A 27,992-nucleotide genomic window follows, 5' to 3' on the forward strand; every position below is an offset into this window, starting at 1 on the left:
CTACAATTTCTTTTGGTATGTTTACTGATCACACTGTTAACAGTTGTTTTTTCTTTGTGGAATGGCTATGCTCAGGCAAATTTAGCTGTGAATTGAAAAATCAAATCTCGGGGCGCCTGGGTGGCTCAGATGGTTAAGCATCTGTCTTCGGCTCAGATCATGATCCCAGGGTCCTGGGATCGAGCCCCGCATCAGGCTCCCTGCTCGGGGGGGAGCCTGCTTCTCCCTCTCCTGCTCCCCCTGCCTGTGCTCACTCTCTCTCTCTGTGTCAAATAAATAAATTGAATCTTAAGAAAAAAAAAAGAATAATCCAGTATCTGTGAAGCAGATCCTGTTTTGCCTTCTATTGGAGCTTTACTTATTTAACAGCTGGTTAGTTGGCTTTCAGGAAGGCAGCATTTTAAATGGTGTCTAAGGAGGTGGGATCGTTTGCGATTTGATAGGTGGTCCATCTGAGGCACTGAACCTCTCACCTATGCAAAACAAGCTTCAAGCTTGAGCTTCGGTAGGAGTTCATCAGAGCCCTGGCCTCTTTTATCTAGACCAGGGTGAAAGTCTTTAAGTTTCTACCTGAGAACCTTGTCAGGCCATTCTCTCTTCCTCAACACAAAATCACCTTTGTCTCTCTCCGTCCTTATCCATCTTCTTCTCTCCCATTTGCTTCCCCCCCCCCCCCCAGCATCCTGACTTCTGTTCCAGGTTAGTCCCTAACATTTCTCACCCACTGGGGCTTGCAGAACTAGAAGGAAGGATGTAGCTCATCACTGCTAACCCTGCGCTTCCATCCCTGACTCGTCATTTGCATTCAGAATGCTCTTTGGCTTAGTTGGATGTGGATAATTTTTTTCTGCTATTTTGAACTAAGTTCTTCCCACATTTAAATGTGACCTGGTTATTCCCTTTCTTTTTTAGGTTGAGATACAAGCTCTAGGACCTTGCTACTCAAAGTAGGAGCCGTTGACCAGCAGCATCCACATCTCTGGAAGCTTGCTAGAAATGCAGTTTCATGAAATGCAGGGCCTCACCCAGCCATCCCGACAATCAGAATCAGGATTGTGGAATCTGCTTTTCAATGAGATCTGCAACAGGAGGCACATTAAACTTGATGAATTTTATTCTCAGGTCTGATATCCTTTAAATGTCTTTTTTTTTTTTTTAAGCACAATTTCATTTTAAACCATACTCAATCCCTATCTCTTTCCACCCTCCACCACTTACATCTATGATTAATTAGTTTATTTGGCATTGACTGTGCTTTTGTCCTTTATGTATTCTTCTTTATTAAGGCCTGGTAACACTCCCATATTTTTTTTTTTAAGATTTTATTTATTTAACAGAGAGAGACAGCGAGAGAGGGAACACAAGCAGGGGGAGTGGGAGAGGGAGAAGCAGGCTTCCCGCAGAGCAGGGAGCCCAATGTGGGGCTCGATCCCAGGACCCTTGGATCATGACTCGAGCCGAAAGCAGACGCTCAACGACTGAGCCACCCAGGCGCCGCCACACTCCCATATTTATTGGACACAACCTCTCTATCTGTTCGATCAGTTTGCACACGGTACTCAGTAAATTTCTGTTGAATTGAAATGAATTGAAAGGCCAAGATGCTACTGGTCATCAGATGGACCCCAAGCAGGGCTGTGGCTGTAGAAGCTGACATCCTTTCTCAGGAGGGCAGATTCTTAGCCTGGGTTCTTTAGAAAGCAGAGCTTAAGACAAATTGTGCACTGAAGCTTTACGGCAGAACATCATGGGATCCCTGGACAAAAGGGCAGTAAAGCAGGGAAGGAGGAAGAGCAAATTAAAGATGGTACATTTTTTAATAGACCGTAAATTCCTAAGAAACACGGCTGGTTTGCTCAGGGCCGTATGCAGCCTCTCCTCAGAAACTTCCATAGGGAGGGAGGAAGTAAGACCAATTTTCTCTGCCAGCAACTTCTTGCTTCCCATCCCTCATTGGCCTGTTTGCCTGCCCCACTAGGTGTTAACTTTCCTGCATTTTAGGCTTAGGCACCCAGCATTGTGGGGCAGCTGCTGGATAAGCCAGAGCCTCTGTGGGTAGACCTACAGGGGCCAACATGTCTAGGTCTCCACCAGTTTTGTAAATAAAGTTTGATTGGAACACAGCCATGCCCATTGATTTACATACTGTCCACAGCAGTTTAAGTATCAGTAAAACCCACCTGAAAGGCTCATTCTGTATATTAAATAAGACAATGAATGTAAAAGGCAGAGCATAGAGCCTGCCCACTGATGCGCTATGAAAACAGTAGGTTTTTGTGAATCACACTCTCCTCACGCTGCTGCGATGAGTACATCTCAACAGACCATCCACCTGCCCCCCACTGCCCCCTCCACTGCATTCTGTGGCATACCTGAGGTTCTCCCCATAAACTTGGTCATTTCCATTCAGACCTCTGGGTGTCAGGGGACTCACTGGGAAGAGAAAGTTGTCTGTAAGAGAAAGCCCCTGAGCTGCTTCCAGCTGTTAGTGTATGTGATCAAGTGCGATGGCAAGCAAGCTGTGAGTCATGGAGCAAAAGCAAGCCAAGACAGCTGAGCATTTCCTGGGTGGCCCAGACTGAAAATGCAAGGTGGAGTCCAGGTGGTAAACTGGGAGCGAAGGAGGAAGAGTGGGTGCACAAATGAGCATCATAGGCCCTGGTGATTACGACACAGATCTCTCCCTGTTCGGGCTCAGCTGATTGGCTTGGCAGTATCATTGCATTTCTCACATCTACATACTTTCAGATGTTTCCACCTGCTGTGCGTGTGCTTTACTGGTCTACTTTTTCGTATCGTAGTTGCACTCTTGCACGAAAAGTTTGTTATCAGTTTTATTTTTTAAAGTTTTATTTAAAATCAATTAATTAACGTAGTGTATTATAAGTTTCAGAGGTAGACTGCAGTGATTGATCAGTTGCACATAACACCCAGTGCACATTCCATCACTCAGGTACCCCATCCCCCCACCCATCTCCCCTCCAGCAACCCACAGCTTGTTTCCTAGAGTTAACAGTCTCTTATGATTTGTCTCTCTGATTTCGTCTTGTTTTCTTTTTCCTTCCCTTCCCCTGTGTTCATCTGTTCTGTTTCTTGAATTCCACATATGAGTGAAATCATGATAATTGTCTTTCTCTGATTGACTTATTTCGCTTGGCATAATATCCTCTAGTTCCATCCACTCAGTTTTATTTCTTAGACTAATTTCAAGTTCTTTCTGACAGTTGAAAAGTTTAGTTTCCTATCCATCCTTCCTCACATTTGCTCTGAGCATACGTGAGCATAGCATAATCCTCTGAGCTGATCTGGCCTAGGACTCCTCATTTGTAATAATTTCCCTCCTTTTATTACCGACCCCCCTGGGGGCCTCAGCCTTGACTACTTGGCACCTGAATCATCCAGAGCCCTCAGGTTTGCACGTGGGAAGCGGAGACGTGGGCTATGTGTAGCTTGGGTGCAAAGCAGAGACTAAAATGCGGTAGCACTTGTATATGGATTAGCCATGCAAACCCTGGGCATTAGGGCAAACGTACAGATGCCCCGTTGTCATTTTTATCTTTTAAAGCACATTCCGCACACTGTCCTCCAGAAGCCATCTCTGCTTTCCAAGAGCAAAGGAAGGAGGAGATCCATGGTCCAAAACAGACAGCAGGATTCATGCTTTCTAAGGGACTGACAAATGGATGTGTGGGGATTACTCCTATGATGTTCTCTGCTGTTTTTACAAGCAAGCGTGTTAATACCCAAGAGCGGTTAAGGTTTCAACAATGTCGGTCTGTTCCAGAATTCTATCAAAGCAGCTGCCCCTGTTAGTAGACGTGCTGGGTTGGATCCTTTGGAAGTGCTGGTGTCCGCAGCCCTTTGTTAAAGGCTCTGCTTCCCATCTGGCAGGGCAGCCTCCTGCCTGCCTAACATGAATTCCAACAGGAAGCCCAGACCTGTGGGCTTCCAGGAAGAAGGCCTAGGAGCTGAGCCCAAACTTTGCCTCACTTAAAATTGCGAAGCTGGTGGGGTGGAAATGTAGATGAGCAGCTGGGTGGGAGGGCATGTGTTTGCACTTAAGTGTTTCATAAGGGGGGGGAGGGAGGAGTGGTGGGGACACCTTGCCTTTGGTTGAGAGGGGCCCATTTATTGGGGGCAGAGATCGAAGGGTGGCTGCTTGCGCTTTGCCAATGGGCCTGTTAATTTATTAGATGATAAATCTGATAGGGTTTTGGGGGTTCGTTTTAAATAAAGCTTTGGTTAGTGAAGCTATAACCTAGAGGGGGGCTTTTTTATTTTCAACCTTGAAGAGTTTCTTTGTTTTTAAACTTCACCAGTATGTTTACTGTTGTCATTAGTGATTATGTGATTTAAAAAAAATTTTTTTTTTTTTAAGTAATGTCTACACCCAACGTGGGGCTGGAACTCAGAACCCGTGATCCACAGTCCCATGCTCCACCAATTGAGCCAGCCAGGCACCCGGTGATGATATAATTTTTGAAACTTTGATGCATGTACAAGAAAGCTTGATTTTCAATGCATAATGAAACACACAAAAACAGTTAAGAAATCAGAATAAACTTGAATAACTTTTTAAAAAACCATAATTACTCTTGAAAGCTAATTCAGAATGCCAAACCTATATTGAAGCTGAGTAAAAACGGAACACTGAATAGCAAGGTGCAAAATAGGTCCGTGTGCACGTGTCTCGTTAGGCGAAGTGCCCCGTCTTTGTCTAAGATTTGATTTTCAGCGAAACCCCCCTACCTCTGCGGGAGTGTTTCCGTGGGGGCGCGGGGGGCGTGAAAGAGCGCTGTTTTAACACCTGTCGCCTCAGAGTTGAGGAACGTGTTTTGGTGCCTGTAGCACATCAGAATTAGGGATGTCGGGTCCCAGATAGGGAAGAGCTGGTAAATGAGGCATGTTTTTCCGGTCAGATCAGGTAAGGCAGATGGCAGTTTTGGAGAAGGCTCGGCGAAAGTGGAGAAAGCTGACCTGCCGGGCCTCGGGCGCTTCTCCTTCCCGCACCCCTCCTCCTCCTCCTCCTCCAGACCCAGCCTCGCCCTCGTGAGACCTCGTGGCGTTTGCAGAGGGCTCACAGCCCCCACCGAGGCCGGCGCCTTCTCCGCACGCGCGGGCATGGGAGGGAGCGGGCTCCGGGCACATGATCCCCCCGCTCCCGGCCGGCGCAGCACCTGACTCAGGCGGGGCCGGTGGGGGGTCCGGGCAGACCCGAGCCGCGCGTCCCGGAGCACGGCCCATGGCCTCCCCACGCCTCGGGACCTTCTGCTGCCCCACGCGGGACGCCGCCACACAGCTGGTGCTGAGCTTCCAGCCGCGGGCGTTCCACGCGCTGTGCCTGGGCAGCGGCGCCTGCAGTCTGGCGCTCGGCCTCCTGCAGCTGCTGCCCCGGCGCCGGCCCGCGGGCCCCGGCGCCCCCGCCACAGCCCCGCCGGCCTCGGCACGCGCCCCGGCCTCCGTCCGCATCCTGCGCGCCGCCGCCGCCTGCGACCTGCTCGGCTGCCTGGGTAAGGCGCGCGGCCCGCGGGTTGCGACCTGCTCGGTGCCCCGGTGAGCGCGCGCGGCCCGCGGGTTGGGACCTGCTCGGTGCCCCGGTGAGCGCGCGCGGCCCGCGGGTTGGGACCTGCTCGGTGGCCCGGTGAGCGCGCGCGGCCCGCGGGTTGCGACCTGCTCGGTGCCCCGGTGAGCGCGCGCGGCCCGCGGGTTGCGACCTGCTCGGTGTCCGGGTGAGCGCGCGCGGCCCGCGGGTTGCGACCTGTTCGGTGCCCCGGTGAGGGAGCATGGCTCGCGGGGTTGGGCGGGGTGTCTGCAGACCCGTAGCGGAGAGGACGAAACCGGAGGCGGCTCCCTAGGGACCGGACGGGACGGCCGGGGGACTCAGCAAAACAGGATAGGCAGTAAAAATTGCGCCTGGGGAACATTTGTTGAAGGAAAAAACCAGTTTCTAATGTTTGTTACTGCAAGCTTACTAAGGAAATTTTAGACGGGGCACTTAAGCAAAAGCCAGATACTCTAAGGGAGCCATAATTATTCTGCCGGCGAGAGACTTAACAGTATTTTGTGTATACACACACACAAAATCATTTCCAAAATGATTTAGCAGAATCAGGAAGAAAACTTGATGTATATATCTGTAATATATGTAAATACGTATATTTTGTCAGGTTTGGGTTTTATGCCACAGGTGGCCAAACTGGAGCCCCCACGCCAAATCCTGCCTGCCAGCCCTTTCTGTGGCCCAAAAGTTTTGTTGTTGCTGTTGTTTTTAATCAAAAGAAAAATATTTCCAGGCATATGACTATACCATGAAATTTAAATGTCCGTATCCTTCAGTACAGTTTTATGGGAACGCAGCCACGCCTGTGCATTCTCTCCTGCTGTGATAAGGACAGAGGTGGATGTTGGCAGAGAAATTATGGCCCATAAAGCCTAAAATACTTTCTGTCTAGCCCTTTACAGAAACTTTGCCACCCCTGCTTTAAACATGCATGGCACTTTTTGCAGACCTCTAAGCTAGATAGTGCTGACCATTTGTTTAAGGTTTTATTTTGGAGAATTTCTAACATATACAAATCACACAGACTGTATAATGAACCCCTGGACCCATGACCTTGCTTTGTCTACACTCCATCCTCGTATCACACTCTCCACTGGATTAATCTGAAGCAAATCCCAGAATGTATATACTTCATCCATACAGATCTCAGTATATAGCTCTAGAAGATAAGAATTAAGTACACAGGGGCGCCTGGGTGGCTCAGTCGTTAAGCGTCTGCCTTCGGCTCAGGTCATGATCCCAGGGTCCTGGGATCGAGCCCCGCGTCGGGCTCCCTGCTCCACGGGAAGCCTGCTTCTCCCTCTCCCACTCCCCCTGCTTGTGTTCCCTCTCTTGCTGTCTGTCAAATAAATAAATAAAATCTTAAAAAAAAAAAAAGAAAATCTTTGTAAAAAAAGAAATACATATATGTGGGTGTGTGTGTATATATATATATCACATTAGTATTATCACCTTAAAATAATGAAAATCAGTCCTTTAATGTCATTGCTGTATGTTCGGTTGTGTCATAAATGCTGTTTTACAGTTGGTTGGTTTGAATCAGCATCCAGATACAGTCCACACTCTGCATTTGGCTGACAGGTGCTAACCGTTTCGGAATTGTACTTCTCAGTCGTTTTGCTTTTGAAGCAAGGGCTGTTGATGGTACTGGAGCTGGGCCCTGAGGGGATGGCAACAGTTCCTACCCCACCTCGAGCAGGTAGAGCTACAGGTGACTGTGTCTCAGGGCCCCGTTCTCCCGGTCCATGCGCTTGTGATTGGAGACCCTCAAGGACCTTTTTTACTTCCGGTAAATGCTGCGGAACCTCTGGTCACTTTCTCAGACCCGAGGAGTCAGATAGGAAGAAGTACTTCCTTTGTATTAGGGATAAAATCATCTTGGTGCTGGTTAATTAAATCAGAAATTGGTTTTCTTCCTGATTCTGCTAAAATATTTTGGGAAAGCGTCTTTTTTTTTTTTATTTAAGTAATCTCTACACCCCACATAGGGCTCAAACCCACAACCCCAAGATAAGAGTTGCATACTCTTCCAACTGAGCCACCCAGGCACCCCTGGAAAAACATCTTAATAGCAGTTTAGTTTCTGTAACTTGAATATCTGGAAATAAAGATACACCTAAATATCTTTTGAGGATAGGTGGAATAATATTTGTATACACTCTTGGTTTGGGAAGGGAGATGCATGGTGTTAACAAATGAGCAGAGGCAGAATTAAGGGGAAGGCTTGGTGACTGACACCTCACTGAAAAATAAATACTTAAGATGCCTACCTCATAGGGCAGAGGTTTTTTTTTTTTTTCTTCAGTTTTACTGAGTTATAATTGACATACGGCACAGTAACAATTTAAGATCTACAGCATAATGACTTAACATACACATCTTGTGAAATGTTTACCACAATAAGTTGACATTCATCAGCTCATATCAATACAAAAATATGTAGGGCATTTATTGAGCTCAGAGGAGTGCTAGATGCTGAAAATGATAAAGCATTCTACAGAAGAAAAGCATTATTTTTGTGAGCAGTGCTTGATAATGAGAAGAATATCTTTTTTAGTGTCCATAGTTCCTCTTTAAAGGTATGTTGCATAATATAAATTTGGTATTGTATTACATAATGTATATTTGGTAATATATCGCACACTAGAGTGTATTTTTTTAAAAGATTTTATTTGAGAGAAAGCACAAGCAAGGGGGAAGGGCAGAGCAAGAGGGAGAAGCAGAATCCCTGCTGAGCAGGGAGCCCAGTGCGGGGCTCAATCCCAGGACTCTGGGTTCATGGGGCTCGATCCTAGGACCCTGGGTTCATGACCTGAGCTGAAGGCAGACACTCAACCGAGTTACCCAGGTGCCCCGGTATTTGGCGATGCATTATACAGTATATATTTGGTAGTAGAGTATGCAGTGTCAGTTTGGTGGTGTATTACAGTGTCTAGTAGTGTATCATTCATTGTATATTTAATAGTGTATTACACACTATATTAGTGTACATGAGTACATAGTATATAACTTTATACTGTTTACAGTTACCATTTAGTATCGTTTTACATAGCATACGCTTAGACAAAGCATATCACATTACCTAACAAGCAGTTTTCATATGTACCTTAAGGATGTATACTGTTTTGAGGAGAATTAGAAATTTGGGTCTAGTAGCAAAGAAAACTTACAAATAATAAATGTCAAGAGCAAATTGCCGAGAGCTAATTTGTGAAAATCTTAAAAGCATTTTTTTTTTCAGAGAATGAAAGAATTATCTTTTTACATTTCAGAATCATGCTTTTTCAATCATTTTTTTCTGTGAGGAATATTTAATATGGACATTTAAAAAATAGCCAGAAATAACAGATTTTTAATCACATAGTTGCTTCATATCGAGTAAACAAAGAACACATTAGGGATAGGACTGTGGCTAATGATGGTTTAAGTTGAAATCAAAGTGCCTGGGCTTGCTTTGTGACCGAAATAATTACTCCCTGGATCTCCTTTGTTTCTCTCTCTGTACACACCCAAGTGTGTGTTTCTTTCCTCCCTCATTTCTTTCTCTGTCCCTTCTCAGGTATTTATCCTTACATCCATCTACTTTAGAGAGCACCAAGTCAGCTTTAGATGTGAGTTAGGACCATTACAAAGCACGGTAGTTCACCCTCAGCCACAGTTTGGCTTTCCGCGGGTTCCGTCCCCCCCCCCCCCCCCCCCCCCAGCGCTCTGTGGTCCGGAAACAGGTGCTCCTCCTTCCCGGGTGCCGGCTGAAGGTCCTGGCAGCCTCACGTTACATCACGATGCCCACGTCATCTCATCACGCAGGCACCTTATCCTCTCACACCACCACGAGAAGGGTGAGGAGAGTACAGTAACACGTTTGGAGAGAGACCACACTCGCATGACTTCCACGACCGTCTATAACTGTTCTGTTTTATTATTAGTTGTTAATCTCTTACTGTGCTTAATTTATAAACTAAGCTTTGTCCCAGGAACGCACGTAAGGGAAAAAAACATAGATTCAGTACAATCTGCAGTTTCCACATCCACTGGGTGTCTTGGAATGCATCCCCCGCGGGATGACTGTATCCTCTAATTCTCTCTTAGGTATTGTATTCCGGTCTGCGGTGTGGCTAGGATTCCCAAATTTCGTTGACAACCCCACCGCTGTGAACGGGACAGACATTTGGCCTGCTGCGTACTGTGTGGGGAGTGCGGTAAGTACACCTCGCTTTTGCTCACCCTCTTCTCCCCCCTGTGCTCCTCTTAGGCTGCGGTCCTCAAAGCGTGGTCTCAGCCCACTGGGGTTTGTCAGAAATGCAAATTCTCAGAGCCTGCTGATCAGGAACCTTGGGGGGTGGGGTCGGTCTGCGAAGTAACAAACCCTCCAGGGGCTCCTGACTCCCACTGAGGTTTGAGAACCACTGCTGTATTGTGGTTCTTCCTGCCCCCACTTCTGAGCACACACAGACCATCCTTATTACCTTAGATTGAGCTGCAGTTAAAACCAGCTGGCCAGAAAGAAAAAGAAAGAAGAAAGTGATTGACTGGATGTATTCTGCTTGACAAAATCTGCATTGAAATAGACGTATCTATACTTCTGTGTACCACGCCATAACACAATTCTCCGCTTCTCTCCCTTCTGCCCACACTGCTTCCCAGCCCACCCCTGGAGGCACACCAGTCTCGTGCTGCCCATAACATACCGAGCCCCTTCCTGCCCCGCTTCTGGGAAGCACTTTCCTGCCCCGTACTCCCTCATTCTCAGCAAAGAGCTGCTCCTTCACAGGCGCCGTGAGCCCTCACACCAGCTTAGGCCTCACATCTGAGGCCTTCATCTTCCATGCCTGTGAGAGTACCGGAAGGCAGGGCTGGCCAGTGCAGTCCCCCCCTGAGCAGACGGAGCACCAAGGGACACCCCGCCCTGGGCCGCATCCCACCCTTGCGTTCCCAGACCGTCCGCGCGTCTCCGGACGGCTTTCATGTCCTGCTTCCTGACGTCACAGGAAAGAGGCATCTGCCAGCTCGTTTCACAGATGGGGCAATCTGCTGCCTGTTTCCAGGAGCTTTGATGCCAGGCTCTTCCTGATTACAGATGTGGATCCAGCTGTTGTATAGCGCCTGCTTCTGGTGGCTGTTTTGCTATGCGGTTGACGCCTATCTGGTGATCCGGAGATCGGCAGGGCACAGGTATATTCGGAGGGAACAAGAAGAGCTTTCTGCTCAGGTTCTGTCGTATGAGGAAGGGTCAGGGGTACTACTGAGGGTTCCAAAATATTTTTCAGTATGGCAGACACAGAACATCAGCCAGCCCCATCGCTTCTCGGCCTTTTGGCTAAGATCAAGTGCAGAACATCAGCCAGCCCCTCTCTGAGAAACCTCTCTGGCAGCTCATTTTTATAAAAGGCCGAGGGCAGATTCAAAATGAGGATGTTTAGACCATGACAAGTGATCCATAAATTACATATTTGCATTTTGGACACATACTAAAAAAGAATTGGCATGAACATAGACAATTTCTGACGATCTAAAGGTTTGAGGAGAGAAGTTTTTGAAGTGTGTATTGACATGTTACACCAAATACGGAACCTGAGCACTGGAGCTGCAGGGGGGCTCCCTTGGGAGAAATGACCCGGGGGGTGTGCCCCATGCGTTTGTTACCAGCTGTTTAACCGTCAGCAAGCTGCTTCAGCTCTCTAGACTTGGCTGTGAAATACTACGCCCTCCTCAGGTCTGGGAGAGTCCATGCAGTGCTGCGTGTAAATGGTTCAGAATCGTGCCTGGCACATCATAGGCTCTCAGGAACTGTGCTCTGGGATTACCACTGGAATGTGCGCGTGTGTTGGGGGAACAGAAATACAGAGAACCTAAGTGACCAAGGGAAGCCGCATGGCAGGGTGGGGTGAGTGCCCAGGTACCCTGACTCCTCCAGGAAGCGTGTGTCCCCACTTTCTGATGGAGCCCTTGTTTTGCCTTTTTTTTTTTTTTAAGTAGTGTAAACTTCACCCATTTAAGTGTATAAAATCCATTATTTTTTAGTATAGTTACAAAATCGTGCGACCATCACACCAACTAGTTTTATGACATTAGTCATCACCCCCCCAAATCTCTTTACCAGTGATTAATTCCTCCCCCCACCCCTCACCCCCACCCCCCAGCCCCTGGCAACTACCAATCTATTTTCTGTCTCTAGGTTTGCCTACTCTGGGCATTGGCTGGAAGTGGAATCATTCAGCACGTGACCTTTTGTGTCTGGCTTCTTAAACATACAGTGACATGTTCAAGGTTTCCCCATGTTGCAGCAACATCCATAGTTCCTTCCTATGCGCTTCTGAGTAGTATTCCATCGTAAGGATGTACTACATTTTATTTAATTTTGAGAGAGCATGTGAGCAGGGGAGTGGGGTGGTGGAGAGGGAGAGAGAGAGAGAAAGAGGGAGAATCTCAAGCACACTCCACACTCAGCACAGAGCCTGACAATGGGGCTCGATCTCATGATGCTGAGATCATGACTTGCGCTGAAAGCAAGAGTCAGATGCTAACCAACTGTGTCACCCAGGCACCCCGATGTACTACATTTTATATATATACATATGTGTGTGGGTGTCCGTGTATGTATGTATGTATATATGTATTTAAAAGTTTTATTTATTCGACACAGAGAGAGATCATTTGAAAGAGAGAGCAGCAGAGGGAGAAGGAGAAGCAGACTCCCGCTGAGCAGGGAGCCCCACATAGGGCTGGATTCCAGGACCCTGGGATCATGACCTGAGCTGAAGGCAGACACTTACTGACTGAGCCACCCAGGTGCCCCTTAAATATATTTTTTAATGATTTTATCTCATTTATTATTTTTTTAAAGAGTTTATTTGACAGAGAGCAAGAGAGGGAACACAAGCGGGGGGAGTGGGAGAGGGAGAAGCAGGCTTCCCGCTGAGCAGGGAACCCCATGTGGGGCTCGATCCCAGGTCCCTGGGATCATGACCTGAGCCAAAAGCAGACATTTAACAACTGAGCCACCCAGGTGCCCCTAAAAATTTTATTTTAAAGATTGATTTACTTATTTGAGAGAGTGCACATGAAAGTAGGGGGAATAGCAGAGGGAGAGAATCTCAAGCAGACTCCCCACGGAGCTCAGAACTGGCCTTGGGGCTCCATGTGGGGTGTGATCACAGGGCCCATGAGATCATGACTTGAGCTGAAACCAAGAGTCAGGTGCTTAACCAACTGAGCCACCCACGTACCCCTAAGGTGCCTTTTTCCAAAAGGTATTTGAGAAAACTCACCAAAAAATATTTGAAGAAGAATAATCTATGTTGCTCATGGTTGCTAATAGCAAAGAAACTTACAAATCGAGTTACTTCCAGATTAACCAGGATGAGGAAGTGGAGGAAGATGAGGCTTAAAACTCATTAATCTGGACTATTTTGTATGAGTTGAAAAAAACATGGGAACCAAGCCAAAAAGAAAAGAGTTTGAACACTTTAATTTAGGTCTGTGATCCATTTTAAGGATTTTCTTTTTAAACTAATCTCCACACCCAGCATGGGGCTTGAACTCACAACCCCAAGATCAAGAGTCACATGCTCTACCGACTAAGCCAGCCAGGCACCCTGGCCTATGATCCATTATATTTATTTATTTATTTATTTTTTAAAGATTTTATTTATTTGACAAAGAGACACAGTGAGAGAGGGAACACAAGCAGGGGGAGTGGGAGAGGGAGAAGCAGGCTTCCCGCTGAGCAGGGAGCCCGATGCGGGGCTCGATCCCAGGACCCTGGATCACGACCTGAGCTGAAGGCAGACGCTTAACGACTGAGCCACCCAGGCGCCCCTATGATCCATTATATTTTAAGATTTTATTTATTTTATTGGGGGTAGGAGGAGCAGAGAGAGAGAGAATCTCAAACAGACTCTGTACTGAGCATGGAGCCTGACGTCGGGCTCGATCCCGTGACCCTGAGATCATGACCTGAGCTCAGACCAAGAGTTGGATGCTTAACTGATTGAGCCACCCAGGCGCCCCAGTGATCCATTTTAAATTAATTTTTGTGTGTAGGTGAGGAAAAGGTGGGTGTTTATTCTTTTGCATGTGGATGTCCAGTTGTCACAGCACCATTTGTTGAATAAATTCACTTTTTAAATTGTTTTTTAAAGATTTTATTTATTTATTTGAGAGAGAACAAGCAGGAGGACTGACAGGGAGAGGAAGAAGCAGGCTCCCTGCTCGACGTGGGGCTCGATCCCAGCACCCTGTGGTCATGACCTGAGCTGAAGTCAGACGCTTAACCGACTGAGCCACCCAGGTCCCCCTAAAGATTTTATTTTTAAGTAATCTCTACACCCGGTGTGGGGATTGAACTCAACAACCCCGAGATCAAGAGTTGCATGCTCCACCCATTGAACCAGCCAGGCACTCCTGAATAAATTCACTTTTTTAAAGCCAGTATCAGTAAACAAAGATCACATTCAGGCTGTAGAATATGCTGGGCAACCTTAGTAGATCCTTGCCCTAAAATCGTTGGTAGGGGCGCCTGGGTGGCTCAGTCGGTTAAACATCTGCCTTTGGCTCAGGTCATGATCCCGGGGTCCTGGGATCGAGCCCCGCATCGGGCTCCCTAGTCAGCAGGGAGTCTGCTGCTCCCCCTGCTTGTGCTCTCTCACTCTGTCAAGTAAATAAATAAAATCTTTAAAAAAAAAAAAAAATCGATGGTATTTCTCCTATTCCTATGTCCTCATCATTAACTTTGGTCTCTCTGCCCTGAAGTTTAGTGTTTACTTTTGTGCTTGTTTCTTCCACCTTTTTACTTTCACTCCTGAACTTTTACACATCTGTACAGAACCTGTGTATTCTTGGTTTTGAAAATTCTCTAGGGAAGGCAGTGAAGGTCAGAGGCGGCCAACCAGGTATATCCGTGAGGATTAGCTTTGGCTATGTAAAATACATAAAATAATAGTGACTTAAACAAGATAATTTTTCTCCCGTGCTAAAAGAGGCCAGAGGTAGGCAATCCAGGGCCCTTATGATGGACATCAGGGACCCAAGCGCCTCCTATATTCATGCTCCATCATCCTATTGTGTGACTTCCAACTTCAAGGTGTCATGGCCCAATATGGCTGGTGGAGCTCTAGCCATCACATCTGCATTCCAGGCAGCAGGAAGGAGGAAGGGGGCAATGGATAAGGGTCTGTTTTCCCCTGAGGCACCTCCCTTCAAGCAGCCTCCCTGGGGATTTTACACAACAATTCCACTTTCATATTATTGGCCAGAGTTTAGTTTCATGGCCACACTTAGCTGCAAGAGGAGGTTGGAAGTATAGTCTTAGCCAGGCATACTGCCATCTGGCATGACATCCAGGTTATGTTACTAAGGAAAAAGGGAAAATGGCTTTGGGCCAGCAACTGGCTGCAAGGAGAGGTCCGTGACCCGGAAGCCCAGTGCGAGTGTGTGTTCCTGTCTGATAGGTTTCTCACTCAGTTTTGGAGGGATTGGAGGATTGGAGGTCTCGCAATCAGCCAGTTGTGGAGCTGTGAGGAGCCTTGCAGTACCAGAAGGAAGCTGGAAGCAGAGTACGCCGTTTGCTGCCACAGGGGTGTGCACTGCTTCACCCCCACGCATGGATGGCTGTGGTCAGATGGGGCAGCCTGACCGCTTTCTGAATGTAGAAGACAGGCAGAGCCCTTGGAAGCCGGGGCAGGCAATCAGGAAGCCCTCCTCAGGCCCAGAAGAATGTTTGGAACTCATTTTGGAGCACAGAATAAGGGTAGGCAGGATGCAGAGGGCGTGCAGAGATGAGAGGATGCTGGCAGAGCATAGCTTCCAAGGACCTGCCAGTCATGCAGGATGCAAAGGTCCAAAGATGTGAAACATCCAGATGTCCTCCTAAGGACAAGAGCAAGGGCAGGTGTCCAGCGCTAGGAAGACCTTTGAGAGTGAAGTCGGCTCTCCCATCACGAAGGAGTAGGGATGGGGCACCTGGGTGGCTCAGTCCGTTAAGCATCGGACTCTTGGTTTCAGCTCAGGTCCTGCTCTCAGGGTCATGGGATCGAGCCCTGCACTGGGCTCAGTGAGGAGTGTGATTAGGTTTCTCTCCCCCTTTCCCTCTGTGTGCGTGCTCTCTCTCTCTCTCTCTCAAATAAATAAACCTTAAACAAAAAGGAGTAGGGAACACAGCAGAGAAATAAGACAGGTGGTTTGGAGCCACAGAGACCCAGCCCCTACCTCATCCCTGGCAGAAGCCATGCTTCCTGGTGTGAGGGCGCCTAGGGGCCAGCACAGGGTGGTTGGAGCCAGAGCTGAAGGTGTGGGTCCAGAAGCACCTGTAGCTTCTCTGCTAAGAGCCAGCTTGCTCCCAAAGCCAAGGGCGCAGGTGATTCTGCAGGTGGCAGTTAAGAGACTGGAGCTGCCCTGGGATGGGTCCTGAGGAATTCCAAGGCAGGGGGCAAGGTATTGCAGGAATGGCTGGATTAAATGCCACGTTCCCTTCTAGATCCTTCCAGTCCTCGGCTATTTTCTTTGGCACAGGAGAATCTTTCTGAAAATCCTAATTCTAAGAAATGTCATTAAGACAGATTTTGAGTTAAAATTTAAACTGCTACGTTGGCTCACGATGCAGGATGTACAGGCTTTAAACAACGACAGAAGGTGCTTGAGACTGTGGGAAAGGCCCTAAATTGAAGTCTACCTGCTCCGTGAACATGAGTGTGAGAGAAAGGGGGTCTGGGGAGGGCTCTTGCGTGCCTGGACCTGGAAACTGTCCAGTGGTGAGATAAAGGGACGAGGATCTGCAGTCCCCTGCTCCTCCTCGTTGTGCACGCATGGGAGCTCAGGCTCACCACCTTTGTGGGTTTGGGGTTGTATCAGTTCCTAAAGTGGCTGCCGCCTGACCAGCCTGGCCAGTCTGACTCCACTGTGCTTGGTCATCCGGAGCCAGAGCACCGTTGACGGGACTGTGGCCACCCCCAGCCCTGCCCTCGCCTGGCCTCACCCCCTGGCCTGCTGTCTCCCACCTCTCAGCACTCCTAGATTCCTCTGGCCCAAGGTGAGGGTCTGCACTCTACAGTCACCCAAGTCCTTGCAGAAGGCTGCTCCTTTTTTCCTTTGTTCCATGCAGAGCCTCTGACTTCTGGGCAAGACCCACCCCACCAGCTCCCAAACCCAGAGAGATAGGGCAGGGCCGCTCCAGAACTGGGAGGAAACAGGCTGGAGTCGTTTCCTTGTGGCCTTCCAGAGAGCTGGCTGTGAAATGTTTCTTCTTCCTGAAGCTCATTCCCGTGTGCTGGCTCTCTCCTCCTGTCTCCTTCTAGAAGGGCATCCCTTCACTCAGATCCCTGACCGTTCCCTTGTCTACACAGCTGATCTTCAGAGTTAAAATCCTGATGGGTGGGGGGTTGCACTATTTGCCAGGAGTCTGGTAGAGTCTTGGGTTGTGGTTAGTGCATCCGATGGAGCGCTGGGCCCCCTGTCCTGTGGCGCAGAGGAGGCAGATTAAAGGCTGCATTGGCGCAGTCAGAGAGCTGTGCATCCGTCTTCCAGCCCCCAGCTGCAGGGCTGGCTGACCTCCGGTCTATAGGGAAAAGGGCGAGGTGTGTGGGCGTAGGAAGATGAAGGGTAGAGATGGTCCAGGAATGTGAAGCATGCAGCGAATGGTGGGCGTGGGGGAGGAAGGCGAGGAAGGGAAGCTCCCCACTATCCTGGAACATCAAATGCGCACACATTTCTTCAGAGACCTTGGGTTGGACTGAGCATGGAGACCCTTGACTTTTAGGTGCCTCTGGGAAGGTTTGGGGATAGGAGCTCCTCACTTAGCGGGTAAGCCGGTTGCTGAGGAGGACTGATGAGTTACCTGCTCCTTGTTCCTCTCACCCTTGCAAGCCTCACGTGCTGTGAAAGAAGCCAGACACAGAGGGCCACATACTGCATGACTCCATTTGCCTAAATTGTGCAGAATAGGAAAAGCCATAGAGACACAAAGGAAGCTGGTGGTTGCTGGGGGCTAGGAGCACGAGGAACGGGGGGGTGCGTTTGGGGTTTCCTTCTGGGGTGATGACGATGTCCGAACTGGATAGAGGAGGTGACTGCACAACATTGTGAATTTACTGAATACTCCTGAGTTGCTCACTTGAAAATGGTTCCTTTTATGTTATGTGAATTTCATCTCATTTAAAAAATAAAAACTCAGAGGCATAATAAGGCAAATCTTTGCCAAGGGTTTGCTCAGTGTATGTTTTCCTGACTGTTTTGGGTCCCGGGAGTGGGTCTGGTACTTTCTGTGGCTGGGCATCCCGATCCCTCCTCTCAGGCAAGGCCCCCCTGTCCTTCTCCCCTAGCACCATCCTGCTCTACCGCCTCATGGCCTGGGGCCTAGCTGCCCTGCTCTGCGTGGAGGGAGCGGTCCTGCTCTACTACCCTTCTGTGTCCAGGTAAGTCGGGACTCCCAGCTCCCCAGCCCATTGTGTGCTCTTGAAGAGAATGCGTGGGCACTGAGCCAGAGCGGGCCCCTTGCAGGTCAGGCCAGTGTTCACAGAGCCACCCAGCTGACCCCCGGGGAGGGGGGGCTCACTACAATACCTTGTACTCTTGGGCTCATTTCCCTCCCTCTGCCTTTCACATTTGTGCAGGTGGGTGCTTGTGCACACAGAGCTTTCGGTGTGTCTCCCATGTAAGGATGTGCACGCAGCTCTAGGTGTGAGAGAGAGATCTGAAATGGTCTCAGGTTCTTCTTCAATCTTAAAATCTCATCAGTGCAGGGGCGCTTGGGTGGCTCAGTCGGTTAAGCTTCGGCCTTCGGCTCAGGTCCTGGGATGAGTCCCACATCGGGCTCCCTGCTCAGCGGGGAGTCTGCTTCTCCCTCTCTCTCTGCTGCTCCCCCTGCTTGTACGTGCTCTTTCTCTCTCCCTCTCCCTCTCAAACAGATAAATCTTTAAAAAAAAAAAAACAAATCTCATCAATGCAATCATTTGTAAGGCCTCACGGTCCCTCCAAGTTATGTATATTCTAACTTACAATGGAAAGCTGAAAAACAGGTTGGACATTGTCTCTTTGTGATTTTAGGGCAGTGTAGACAAGGATCAACACAGCACAGCCCTGAGGACAAATCCGGCCCTCTGCTTGGTTTTGTAGATAAAGTTTTATTGGAACACAGTCATGCCCATCTGTTTATGCACGATTTATGGCTGCTTTCATTCTGCAGTGTCAGTTTCAACAGGCTGTGTGTGTGGTCCACAGAGCATAAAATACTTACTGTAAATGTTCCCTGACAGAAAAAGTTTGCTGACTCATGGTTAGACCATTTCTCCCCTGCTCCTTTTTTAATTTCTTGCAGCTACTCCGACATCTCTAGATTGGTGTTGCCTAGTTGACGGTGAATACTCCCGAAGTTCTGTGTAGATCCATTCATACAGCTGCTCTCCTGAGGAACTTTAAAAGGACAAATACAGTGACAGTGGCTGTTACAATGGAATGCACTTAATTGGAAAGGGAGTTGTCATCACTCAGCTTACCTGCGGGCTCCTGGAGCCTCCTGGGAAGGTTGCTTGTGAGCAGGAGGGAGCCATTGCTGCAGGGCTTACAAGGAGCTCTGAGGCGCCCCCGTGGTCCTTCGGAGGCCGCTCCTGGGCCTGAGTCAGGCTCCCATCCTCACCCTCTCATTCATTGCTCACTTTTTGTCTTTCTGTCAGAATCATGGCTCTTCCTCCACTTGTTTCTCCCCTCAAGCCTTTCCAGACCGCATTTGAGCCTTCACAGCTGCAAATGAAAACTGCTTTTAAAGGAACGTAGCATTGTAAGGTGATACTGTGTTCCTCCTGATGGTGAGAAAAGGTGGCATTGCGTTTTCCCTTCCTGACTTTTTTTGCATTTTCTATCATTTTCCCTTTCTGATTTGACCACTCCATGCATATTAAAACAAGAGTGCTTGCATTTTTATCATTCCACCTTCTGTGGCCACAGGGGCTGTTCCTCCATCTGCGTTTCTATCTCCTGCTTGGCTTAAGCAACCTCTCTCCCCTTTGCCTTCGATTCTCTCTTCCTCTTTGCCCTTTTTTCTGTTACATTGTGCATTTCTTAGCCGATAGTTCTTACCTTGGTAAACTCACACCTGTGTGGCACTCCGCTGCATCACATGGTGACTCATGATTCCCATGATCCTTCAGTAGAAATTCCCATCCTTGGGGATGCCTGGGTGGCTCAGGTTGGTTAAGCCCTCCCCCCTGTTGATGATCTCTCTCTCTCTCTCATACTCTAATAAATAATTTAAAAATATATTTTATTTATTTATTCTTGGGGGGTGGGGTAGAGGCAGAAGCAGGCTCCCCATCACGCAGGGAGCCCAACACAGGGCTCGATCCCAGGACCCTGAGATCATGACCTGAGCTGAAGGCAGATGCTTAATTGACTGAGCCACCCAGGAACCCCTATTCAATGACTCTTGCAACATCGTTATTATAAAATATAAAAGAATACTCAACAGCATGAAAAATTTTAAATACATGTGTTATCAAAAACATACTCTTCCCCCCCCCCAACAATTCATATAAACCCACATTTTCTTTCTTTCTTTTTTTTTTTTTTGTTAAAGATTCTATTTATTTATTTGACAGACACAGCCAGAGAGGGAACACAAGCAGGGGGAGTGGGAGAGGCAGAAGCAAGCCCCCCGCTGAGCAGGGAGCCCAACACGGGGCCCGATTCCAGGACCCCGGGATCATGACCTGAGCCGAAGGCAGACGCTTCACCGACTGAGCCACCCGGGCACTCAAAATAAATAAAATCTTAAAAAAAAAAAAAAAAAATTCCGATCCTTTTCCCTGAAAAGCACCCGTGAAATGATTGTTATGCATAACCATAGAAACACTTACTTTGGAACAAGAAGTTTGGGTATATTGGGGTGCTGAAGGGGAGGGACTAGATCTTCACGGGACTGGCTAGGCATAGTGCCGAGTAAGTGCTTAAAACCTCACTACTTCACTGAGCACCTCTGTCTCTACTTGAATTGGGTCTTTTTCTCCTTGAAGAGACCCAGTGCGGGGACTCCCCCGTTCCAGTGTGTCTGTTTCTATCTTTCCTTTTCCCAGCAGGGCCCTTTAAAAGGTCCCCCAGTGGAATGCCTTAGAGGTCCTTCCATTTACAAGACAAGTAGAAACATGATTGATCTCCCTTATTCTTCAGTGATTTATTGCTTATTCACAGACATGAGCTGTGAGTCAGATTTCCTTTGGGCAGACTCAGAAGTGGATTTATGCATTTCCCTTTTCACTCTCCTCCTCTTATCTCGGCTTCCAGATAAGTATGTATATTTTAGGCAAAGCCTTGTTTTCGAGAATGACTTGGTTTTCCTCCCCCAGGTGTGAGCGGGATCTGGAGCATGCCATTCCCCACTATGTCACCACATACTTGCCGCTGCTGCTGGTGTTTGTGGCCAATCCCATCCTGTTCCAAAAGACAGTGACTGCAGGTGAATAACAGGGAAGCTCTCTGGGTGCAGGACCATGGGGTATGGCTCCATGCCTTGGGCTCAGATGATGGCGTGTCTCGTCCTTCTGGAATCATCCAGGACAATTGACTTCATTTGTCATCCTCCAGAGACATAAGCACAGTACACTTGGAGAAAGTGAGCAGGTTTAATAAATGAAGTGAGCAAGCCTCTTTAGTGATGGGCTACGTCAGTTCTTTGCCAACGTTTAATAGCTCCAGGCCAGGACCAGTGGACTTTATGTTTCCATCTGGGCTCATGCTGGGTCTGCCCTTGATGTGGCTTGCAGGCCCCAGGAGTGCCCTTGGAAAATTGTGGAGCGGGAGGCTTGGGCGGGGGAGGGAAGGGATGGAGTCTGGCCTGAAGAGTGGTGAGCCTGGCTGCTCCCATGATGTGCTTGGCCTCTGTCTTTTCTCAGTTGGGCAGGAAACAGGAAGTAGAGCACAGGAAATGAGTCAAATGCAATGGTAAGGACTGGATAAGAAGGATGTTGTGAGCCAGCAGAAAGCCCTGGAAAGACCTCCGCTGAGGCTGGGGACTTGGCATTCCAGTCCCCACTGCATCCTCAAGGAAGTGTGACAAGGAGCACCCTCCAACCTTCAGCCCCATGGATCTCTCAAGTGCAGAATAGGAATGAAGAAGTGCAGGCCTGGCCTGGGTGGCTCAGTCTGTTAAGCATCCTGGGATCGAGCGTTGTGTCAGGTTGGGGTCCTGGGATCCAGCCCTGCGTCATCAGGTTCCCTGCTCAGTGGGGAGTCTGCTTCTCCCTCTGCCCCTCCCCCCAGTGTGTGCACGTTTTCTTGTGTGCTCTCTCTCTCAAAATCTGAAAAAAAGTGCATCTTAACAGAAGGTTGATTGAGGATCAGCTGTTGATCATAGAACTTTAAAACATTAAAAGGACTCTATCACTAGGAATGGGAACTCACTGTGGCTCTTTGGATCCCTTTTCTTTCAGGTCTGCCTTTAAAAACAGTATATTAAATACAGTAACTTTTTAAATAGAATTGCATAAAAGTGCTGAGTCAGTTACATCAAACAAATGAAAATCACATATATGGAAAGGACTGGAAAGAAATGCATTAAGATGTTCACAGTGCTGGTCTCAGGGTGGACAATGGCTCATTCGTTTTCCTCTAAGCTTTTTTATATTTTCCAACTTGTCTATAAGGAGAAATTTTTAATCTTTCAATGTTCCCAAACAGCAAGTGTGCATTTTTTTTTTTTTAAGATTTTATTTATTTGAGAGGGAGAGAGCACAAGCAGGGGGAGCAGCTGAAGGAGAGGGAGAAGCAGGCTTCCCGTTGAGCAGGGAGCCCGATGCGGGGCTCGATCCCAGGACCCTGAGATCATGACCTGAGCCGAAGGCAGACGCTTAACCGACTGAGCCACCCAGGCATCCCAAGTACGCATCATTTTTAAGATAGAAAATATAAACCTTTAAAAATACCGTTCTTGAAAAAAATATAGTTCTTGAACTCATCCAAATAAAATCTGGGGCTTAATTAATAGTAAAGCACTATTGCTAATCCTTTCCTTGTGACAAATGTGAGCCTGGGTGTGTAAGATGTTGACATTGAACGAATCTGGGAATAGGTCCGCAGAAACTCTCTGTGCTATCTTTGCAACTCTGACGTAAGTCTACAGTGATTTGAAAGTGTAAGTTGTAGGGGCGCTTGGGTGGCTCAGGTCATGGTCCCAGGGTCCTGGGATCGAGCCCCACGTCGGGCTCCCTGCTCGGCGGGGAGTCTGCTTCTCCTTCTCTCTCTGCTTGTGCTCGCTCACACTCTCTCTGTCAAATAAATAAAATTGAAAAGGAAACAAAGTAAAGGTTTGAAAGACTCCGCATCCCCTCGAGCGTGTGAGAACCGCAGCTTGGAAGCCGGGAGGGAGGAGTGGCAGTATCGGGCCCCACCTCGTGCTCTGCTGCCTTTGCTGAGGGGCTGACATCCTCATTGACGCCCTTCCCTGTCACTCAGGAAAGGCGAATAATGAATGTTACATGCAGGTCCCCTGTTTTTTTTGTTTGTTTGTTTTTGTTTTCGCAGTGGCCTCTTTACTAAAAGGAAGACAAGGCATTTACACAGAGAACGAGAGACGGATGGGAGCCATGATCAAGATCCGATTTTTCAAAATAATGCTGGTTTTCATTATTTGGTAACCTTTCATCTATATTTTTTTAAATTGCCCCTGGGAAGGGATATGCAATCAGCACATTTTTCCAAGCATGACCCAAAAGTTGCAAAGGGAAGAGTCTTTGGAAAGGAAATCTTTGATACTGTGCTGGGGCGCTTGGAGGAAATGCACATGAGACAGGAAGGCAAGTCCACGACGTATGAGCTCCTGGAAAGATAGTCACATCTGCTCAGAATATATGTAAAGCCCTTGGAACAAAAAATCCCGAGTTTAGTTTTGTTATATCCCAAAAGTGCATCCAGTGTTTACTCGCGCTGTTAGGGCTAACTCCGAAATAAAGCGCTTGACCACGCTTTTAAAGTTTACCCGTTTCTGTTCATTCTGGACCCCAGAATTCCTGTATCTGACAAGAAACAAAGGCAAGGGTACATTTTTTGGTGTGACGACTCCGGTGCAGTCAAGAAGTGTAGAGAGCAATTTTTCGCTCCTCAGTTTGCCCCACCACCGGCATTCGGCCCCAAGTTTCAGGTGGATGCTTCGAAAATGGATCTGTAACCAATGCAAAACAGATGGAAATCAGCAAACCTTTTGCTAGGGTGAATCAATAGTTTGCAAAACAGGATGTGTCTTTGTGCTGTTAATAATTTATCCGAGGGGCGCCTGGGTGGCTCAGATGGTTAAACGTCTGCCTTCGGCTCAGGTCATGATCCCAGGGTCCTGGGATCGAGTCCCGCATCGGGCTCCCTGCTAGGCGGGAGCCTGCTTCTCTCCTTCTGCCTCTGCCTCTCTCTCTCTCTGACTTTCATGAATAAATAAATTTAAAAAATTAAAAAAAAATTTATCCGATAGGAGGAGGTTTGTTTGGACATTCTCCTAGGAGAGATGGAGACTATCTCCCTCTAAAAATACACTCAGCTCATCGTTTTAAATTTCATTGGCCTACCAACAATAACATTAAAAGTTTAAACAAAAGATAGCAAGATTTTTGGGAGGTCTCCCTCAAAAAGTTATATTACTCTTCAAATGAAACATGAGTTTTGGGTTATTTCATAGACTGCTAGATCCCTTAACACTGATGTGGTGTTGAGTGTTACCCTTGGAAAGACTTGCTGATCTCTGCTTTAGACTTGAGAAAAGGACTTACATCTCTTAAATTCTGGATGCAGTAGTTCCTCCTTGCTGCTCATATGGATCCCCCTCCAGGACTTGCAGGTGTTAGAAGACATATTCCCTGACACCCAGCATTTAAAAGTGAATTGTATAACCCTGGGTTATTTTCTTGCTGACAGTTGGCTGCCGAACATCATCAATGAAAGCCTTTTATTCTATCTTGAAATGCAAGCAGATGTCAACGGGAGCTCTTTGAAACCTGTCAGAAATGCGGCTAAGACCACGTGGTTTATTATGGTAGGTCAGTCTTGGTTTTAATTTTTTTTTTCTTGAAAAACAAAGACAAGAACCGCTCAGAAGTAGGATGGATGAGTTTAACAGGTTCCTCGGGACCTCCATCTGGCTTTGATCTGCTAGCTCGCTAGTCCTGTTCATTGTTGGGATCAGTAATTAAATGAGCACAACTCTGGTAAATCAGTTTGGCACAGTGTATCAGACCTTTCAGAACAAAATATCAGGGAATTCAGCTTGAAGAAATATTTCAGCCTGTGAAAAAGCTATAGGGATGAAGGTATTCCTTGTAACCTGATCCATCATTAGAAAGCATTATAGGCGGGCACCTGGGTGGCTCATTCAGTTAAGCGTCTGCCTTCGGCTCGGGTCCTGATCCCGGAGTCCCAGGATCGAGCCCCGTATCGGGCTCCCTGCTCAGCGGGGAGCCTGCTCCTCCCTCTCCCTCACTCCACCTGCTTGTGCTCTCTCTGTCAAATAAATAAATAAGATCTTAAAAAAAAAAAAAGAAAGCATTATAGGCAACCCAAATTAAAGAAATACAAGGGAATGGCTAAGTAAATTACATTTTTTCATCTCGACGGAATGGTATGCAGGTGTTAAATGTGACAGTTATGAGATCTCTAGTATTCAGTGAAAAATGCAAGATATAAAAATCAGGCTAGTTACAACTACAGAATAACACGTTAGTGTGTGTGAAAAAACATTGGATAGAAATACACAACATGGGAGTAAGGTGGAAACCGCATGAGTACATTCTCCCAAGGTTTCCATTGTATTGCATTCATAATGAAGAGACAAAAGTGTTAGTGGAGACGTATGGGTTGTCCTGTGCAGAGCTGATATATATGTTGCTGCAGAATCAGGGAGAATCTGACTCATGAGGACGTTATAATAAGACCAGCGTTCCCTGCCTCCACCCCTTTGCTTTGGAGTTTCACTTGGTTCCTTTGGTTCACTTCATGGCTACTCACCACACCAAGTGGAGGAATGTTCTCTAGACTCATTTTTGGCCTTGGGTACCTTCGTTAAATCAAATTCTGACTCGCGAGCACAAGATGGAAAGCGCCTCTCTGTCGGAGAGCCAAGCCACCCTGGAAGGTGCAGCGCCTCAAGCCAGTCTTCGTCGTGCCCCACACCGGCCAAGCGGCTCACTTCCACACGAGGTGGCCCAGAGGGTGCGCGAGTGGACATGATGCTCTAATTCCCAGTCCGCGGCGCCGACCGACCCGTGTCCTTTCCTCCTGCCTCCCAGGGAATACTGAATCCAGCCCAAGGATTTCTCTTGTCCTTGGCCTTCTACGGCTGGACGGGATGCAGCCTGCAGTTTCAGTCCCCCAGGAAGGAGATTCAGTGGGAGTCCGTGGCAAGTTCTGCTGCGGAGCGGACCTGCCTGTCCCCGGAGGGCTCCCGCATGCCCCATGAGCATCCGACTTGCAGGAAGGTGGCGCGTGTGGGCGGGCACACCTCCGACGAGGCGCTGAGCATGCTGTCTGAAGGTAAGCCCTGTCTGCCGAGGCACGTACGTCGAGGAGCCCCAGGGCCAGCCTGGAAGTCGGGTATCAAAGAAGGAGGTGACGTGGTGTGGGAGAGGCGTCCGTCACTGCTGTGAGTGGAGGGTGAAAGCAGCCGACACTGATGCTAACCCGGCATGTTATCACCCGCCTCTCTCTTTAACATTTTAATGGCACCTGCCGCTCAGTTGCTCAGCACGGTAGCCTTGCGTACTTGTAAGTGGGCCCTGCCTTGGCTGGATAGCTTCATGAACAGGACATGGATTGTCACTCCACACCCTTCCCAGGCCCTTGCTGCAAGGCCATGGATGGTGTGACTGTCCTCTGTGGTTCTGGGTGCAGTTTGGTTTGCCCGGCTCACGTGGGGCCGTTGCAGGTGAAAAGCCCACCCCAGGGCGGGCTCTTCGGATCTGTCCTTCTCACTTAACGACTGTAGGGCCGTGCCCTTCAAACTGCCCTGCAGACATCAAACCGGGTTCTCTGGAACCCGAGTGTGGTCCTTTAGACATCTAGGAAATGATTCAATTCCAAGATGTACACGAAAATCTGTGGGAAGAGTTGTGCGTACTGAAATGTGTTGGTGACCAAATACTAACCCACCCAGGCCCGGCAACCTGTTAACTTGTCCAACAGGTTAGCTCACGTGTTCGTGGAGCTCAGTGACATTCCCCTGCCCTCTCGGTTTAAGCGAGGGCTACCCAGAGCTGGGAAGATGAGCTCCTTAAAACTACATTTCCAGCTCCTTAGCCCTGCGAAACTGAATTTCCTGGATAAGATGCGATGAAATCAAAACACAGGAAACTTGCAGGTCACTTGCAGACCTCAGTGTTTGGTTTTCAGAGTTTCGTGTTGACAAAAGCAGCCTTATCGTTCTAATTGATGACAGTCCAGATTGTAACTTACAAAACGACTTTTTGCTAATGTACCAGTCTTCTCCCTGTTGAGGTTCCTTGTAAAGCTTTGTTTTAGCCCAGATGTATCTTTTGATGAGGAGGAGTTTGAAAATCACCACTCTGAGTTCTGCAGAGCTTTAACTGACCTAATCATTTGTAATCTACAAGCAGATTGATCCTTAGAAGGCCTTTGGTAGCTATAATGTTATGGTAGCCCACTGGTTGTTTAAAAAGAGAGCCAGAGAGAATGTTGAAGAAGGTCGACTTGAGTGTGTTCTGGGACATAGAGGCTTCTTGACCTTTCCTCAGCTGACGCTGGGGCTGGCAGAGATGGATGGACCAGCCTCCTCCGTCAACCTCTCGCCCCATCTACCGTGTCTGTCTTCCGAGCGCGTCTCTCATTCTCAGCACCGTTGGCATCTAGGGCTGGGGAATTCTTTGTTCTGGGGACGGCCTGGGCACTGTAGGATGTGGGGCAGAGGATGTGGCCTCTGCCCACTCACTGCCAGGAGCACCCATCCTGATGGTGACAACCAGCACTGTTTCCAGACATCAACAAATATCCCCTGGATGCACAGTGACCCCCCAGTTCAGAACGATTATCTCAGAATAACTAGGCTGTCCTAAAGCTTGGATCCAAAAATTTGCTTTCCCCAACGTGTTGTCTGAGCTAAGTGCGCGCACACACACACACACACACACACACTCACTCTCACGTGTGAAGTCAAAGACAAACACCACACAATCCAGACAACTTTGTACGGAAATAATGTTGAAATTTGAGAGAAGGGAAGATAACACCGAGGCTATTTGGAAATGGCTTTAGAGTTTGTTTCTTTCCATTCCTTCAATTCAGCTGCATTGAAGGAGGGTTTGTTTTCAGATGACCAGGTTGGTTTATTCTCGGGGCCAAAATATATAGGGATGAATTGATAGATTGATTCTCTGAGATGAGTATTGTCTGATTGTAATTGGAAGCCTCGAAGAAAAACAGTATTTCTGGCTAAAGCAAAAAGGCAGAGACCATGTGCTTA

At 48.0% G+C, this 27,992-nt stretch overlaps 1 protein-coding gene across 1 annotated transcript in view; it reads left to right on the top strand.

Moving 5' to 3' along the window:
* The first annotated feature begins 5,227 nt into the window (after positions 1-5,227).
* GPR143 (G protein-coupled receptor 143) overlaps positions 5,228-27,992 on the top strand; it is a 38,559-nt gene continuing 15,794 nt past the window's right edge. The window contains exons 1-8 of the mRNA XM_021677608.2: positions 5,228-5,510; positions 9,650-9,759; positions 10,638-10,732; positions 17,875-17,967; positions 20,890-20,999; positions 23,063-23,171; positions 24,440-24,557; positions 25,807-26,050. Coding sequence (XP_021533283.2) covers positions 5,243-5,510; positions 9,650-9,759; positions 10,638-10,732; positions 17,875-17,967; positions 20,890-20,999; positions 23,063-23,171; positions 24,440-24,557; positions 25,807-26,050 — 1,147 coding nt within the window. The 5' untranslated portion in view covers positions 5,228-5,242. The remainder of the gene's footprint in view (positions 5,511-9,649; positions 9,760-10,637; positions 10,733-17,874; positions 17,968-20,889; positions 21,000-23,062; positions 23,172-24,439; positions 24,558-25,806; positions 26,051-27,992) is intronic.

This window comes from Neomonachus schauinslandi, chromosome X, assembly GCF_002201575.2.
Source record: "Neomonachus schauinslandi chromosome X, ASM220157v2, whole genome shotgun sequence".
In the NCBI taxonomy this organism is placed as follows: Eukaryota; Metazoa; Chordata; class Mammalia; order Carnivora; family Phocidae; genus Neomonachus; species Neomonachus schauinslandi.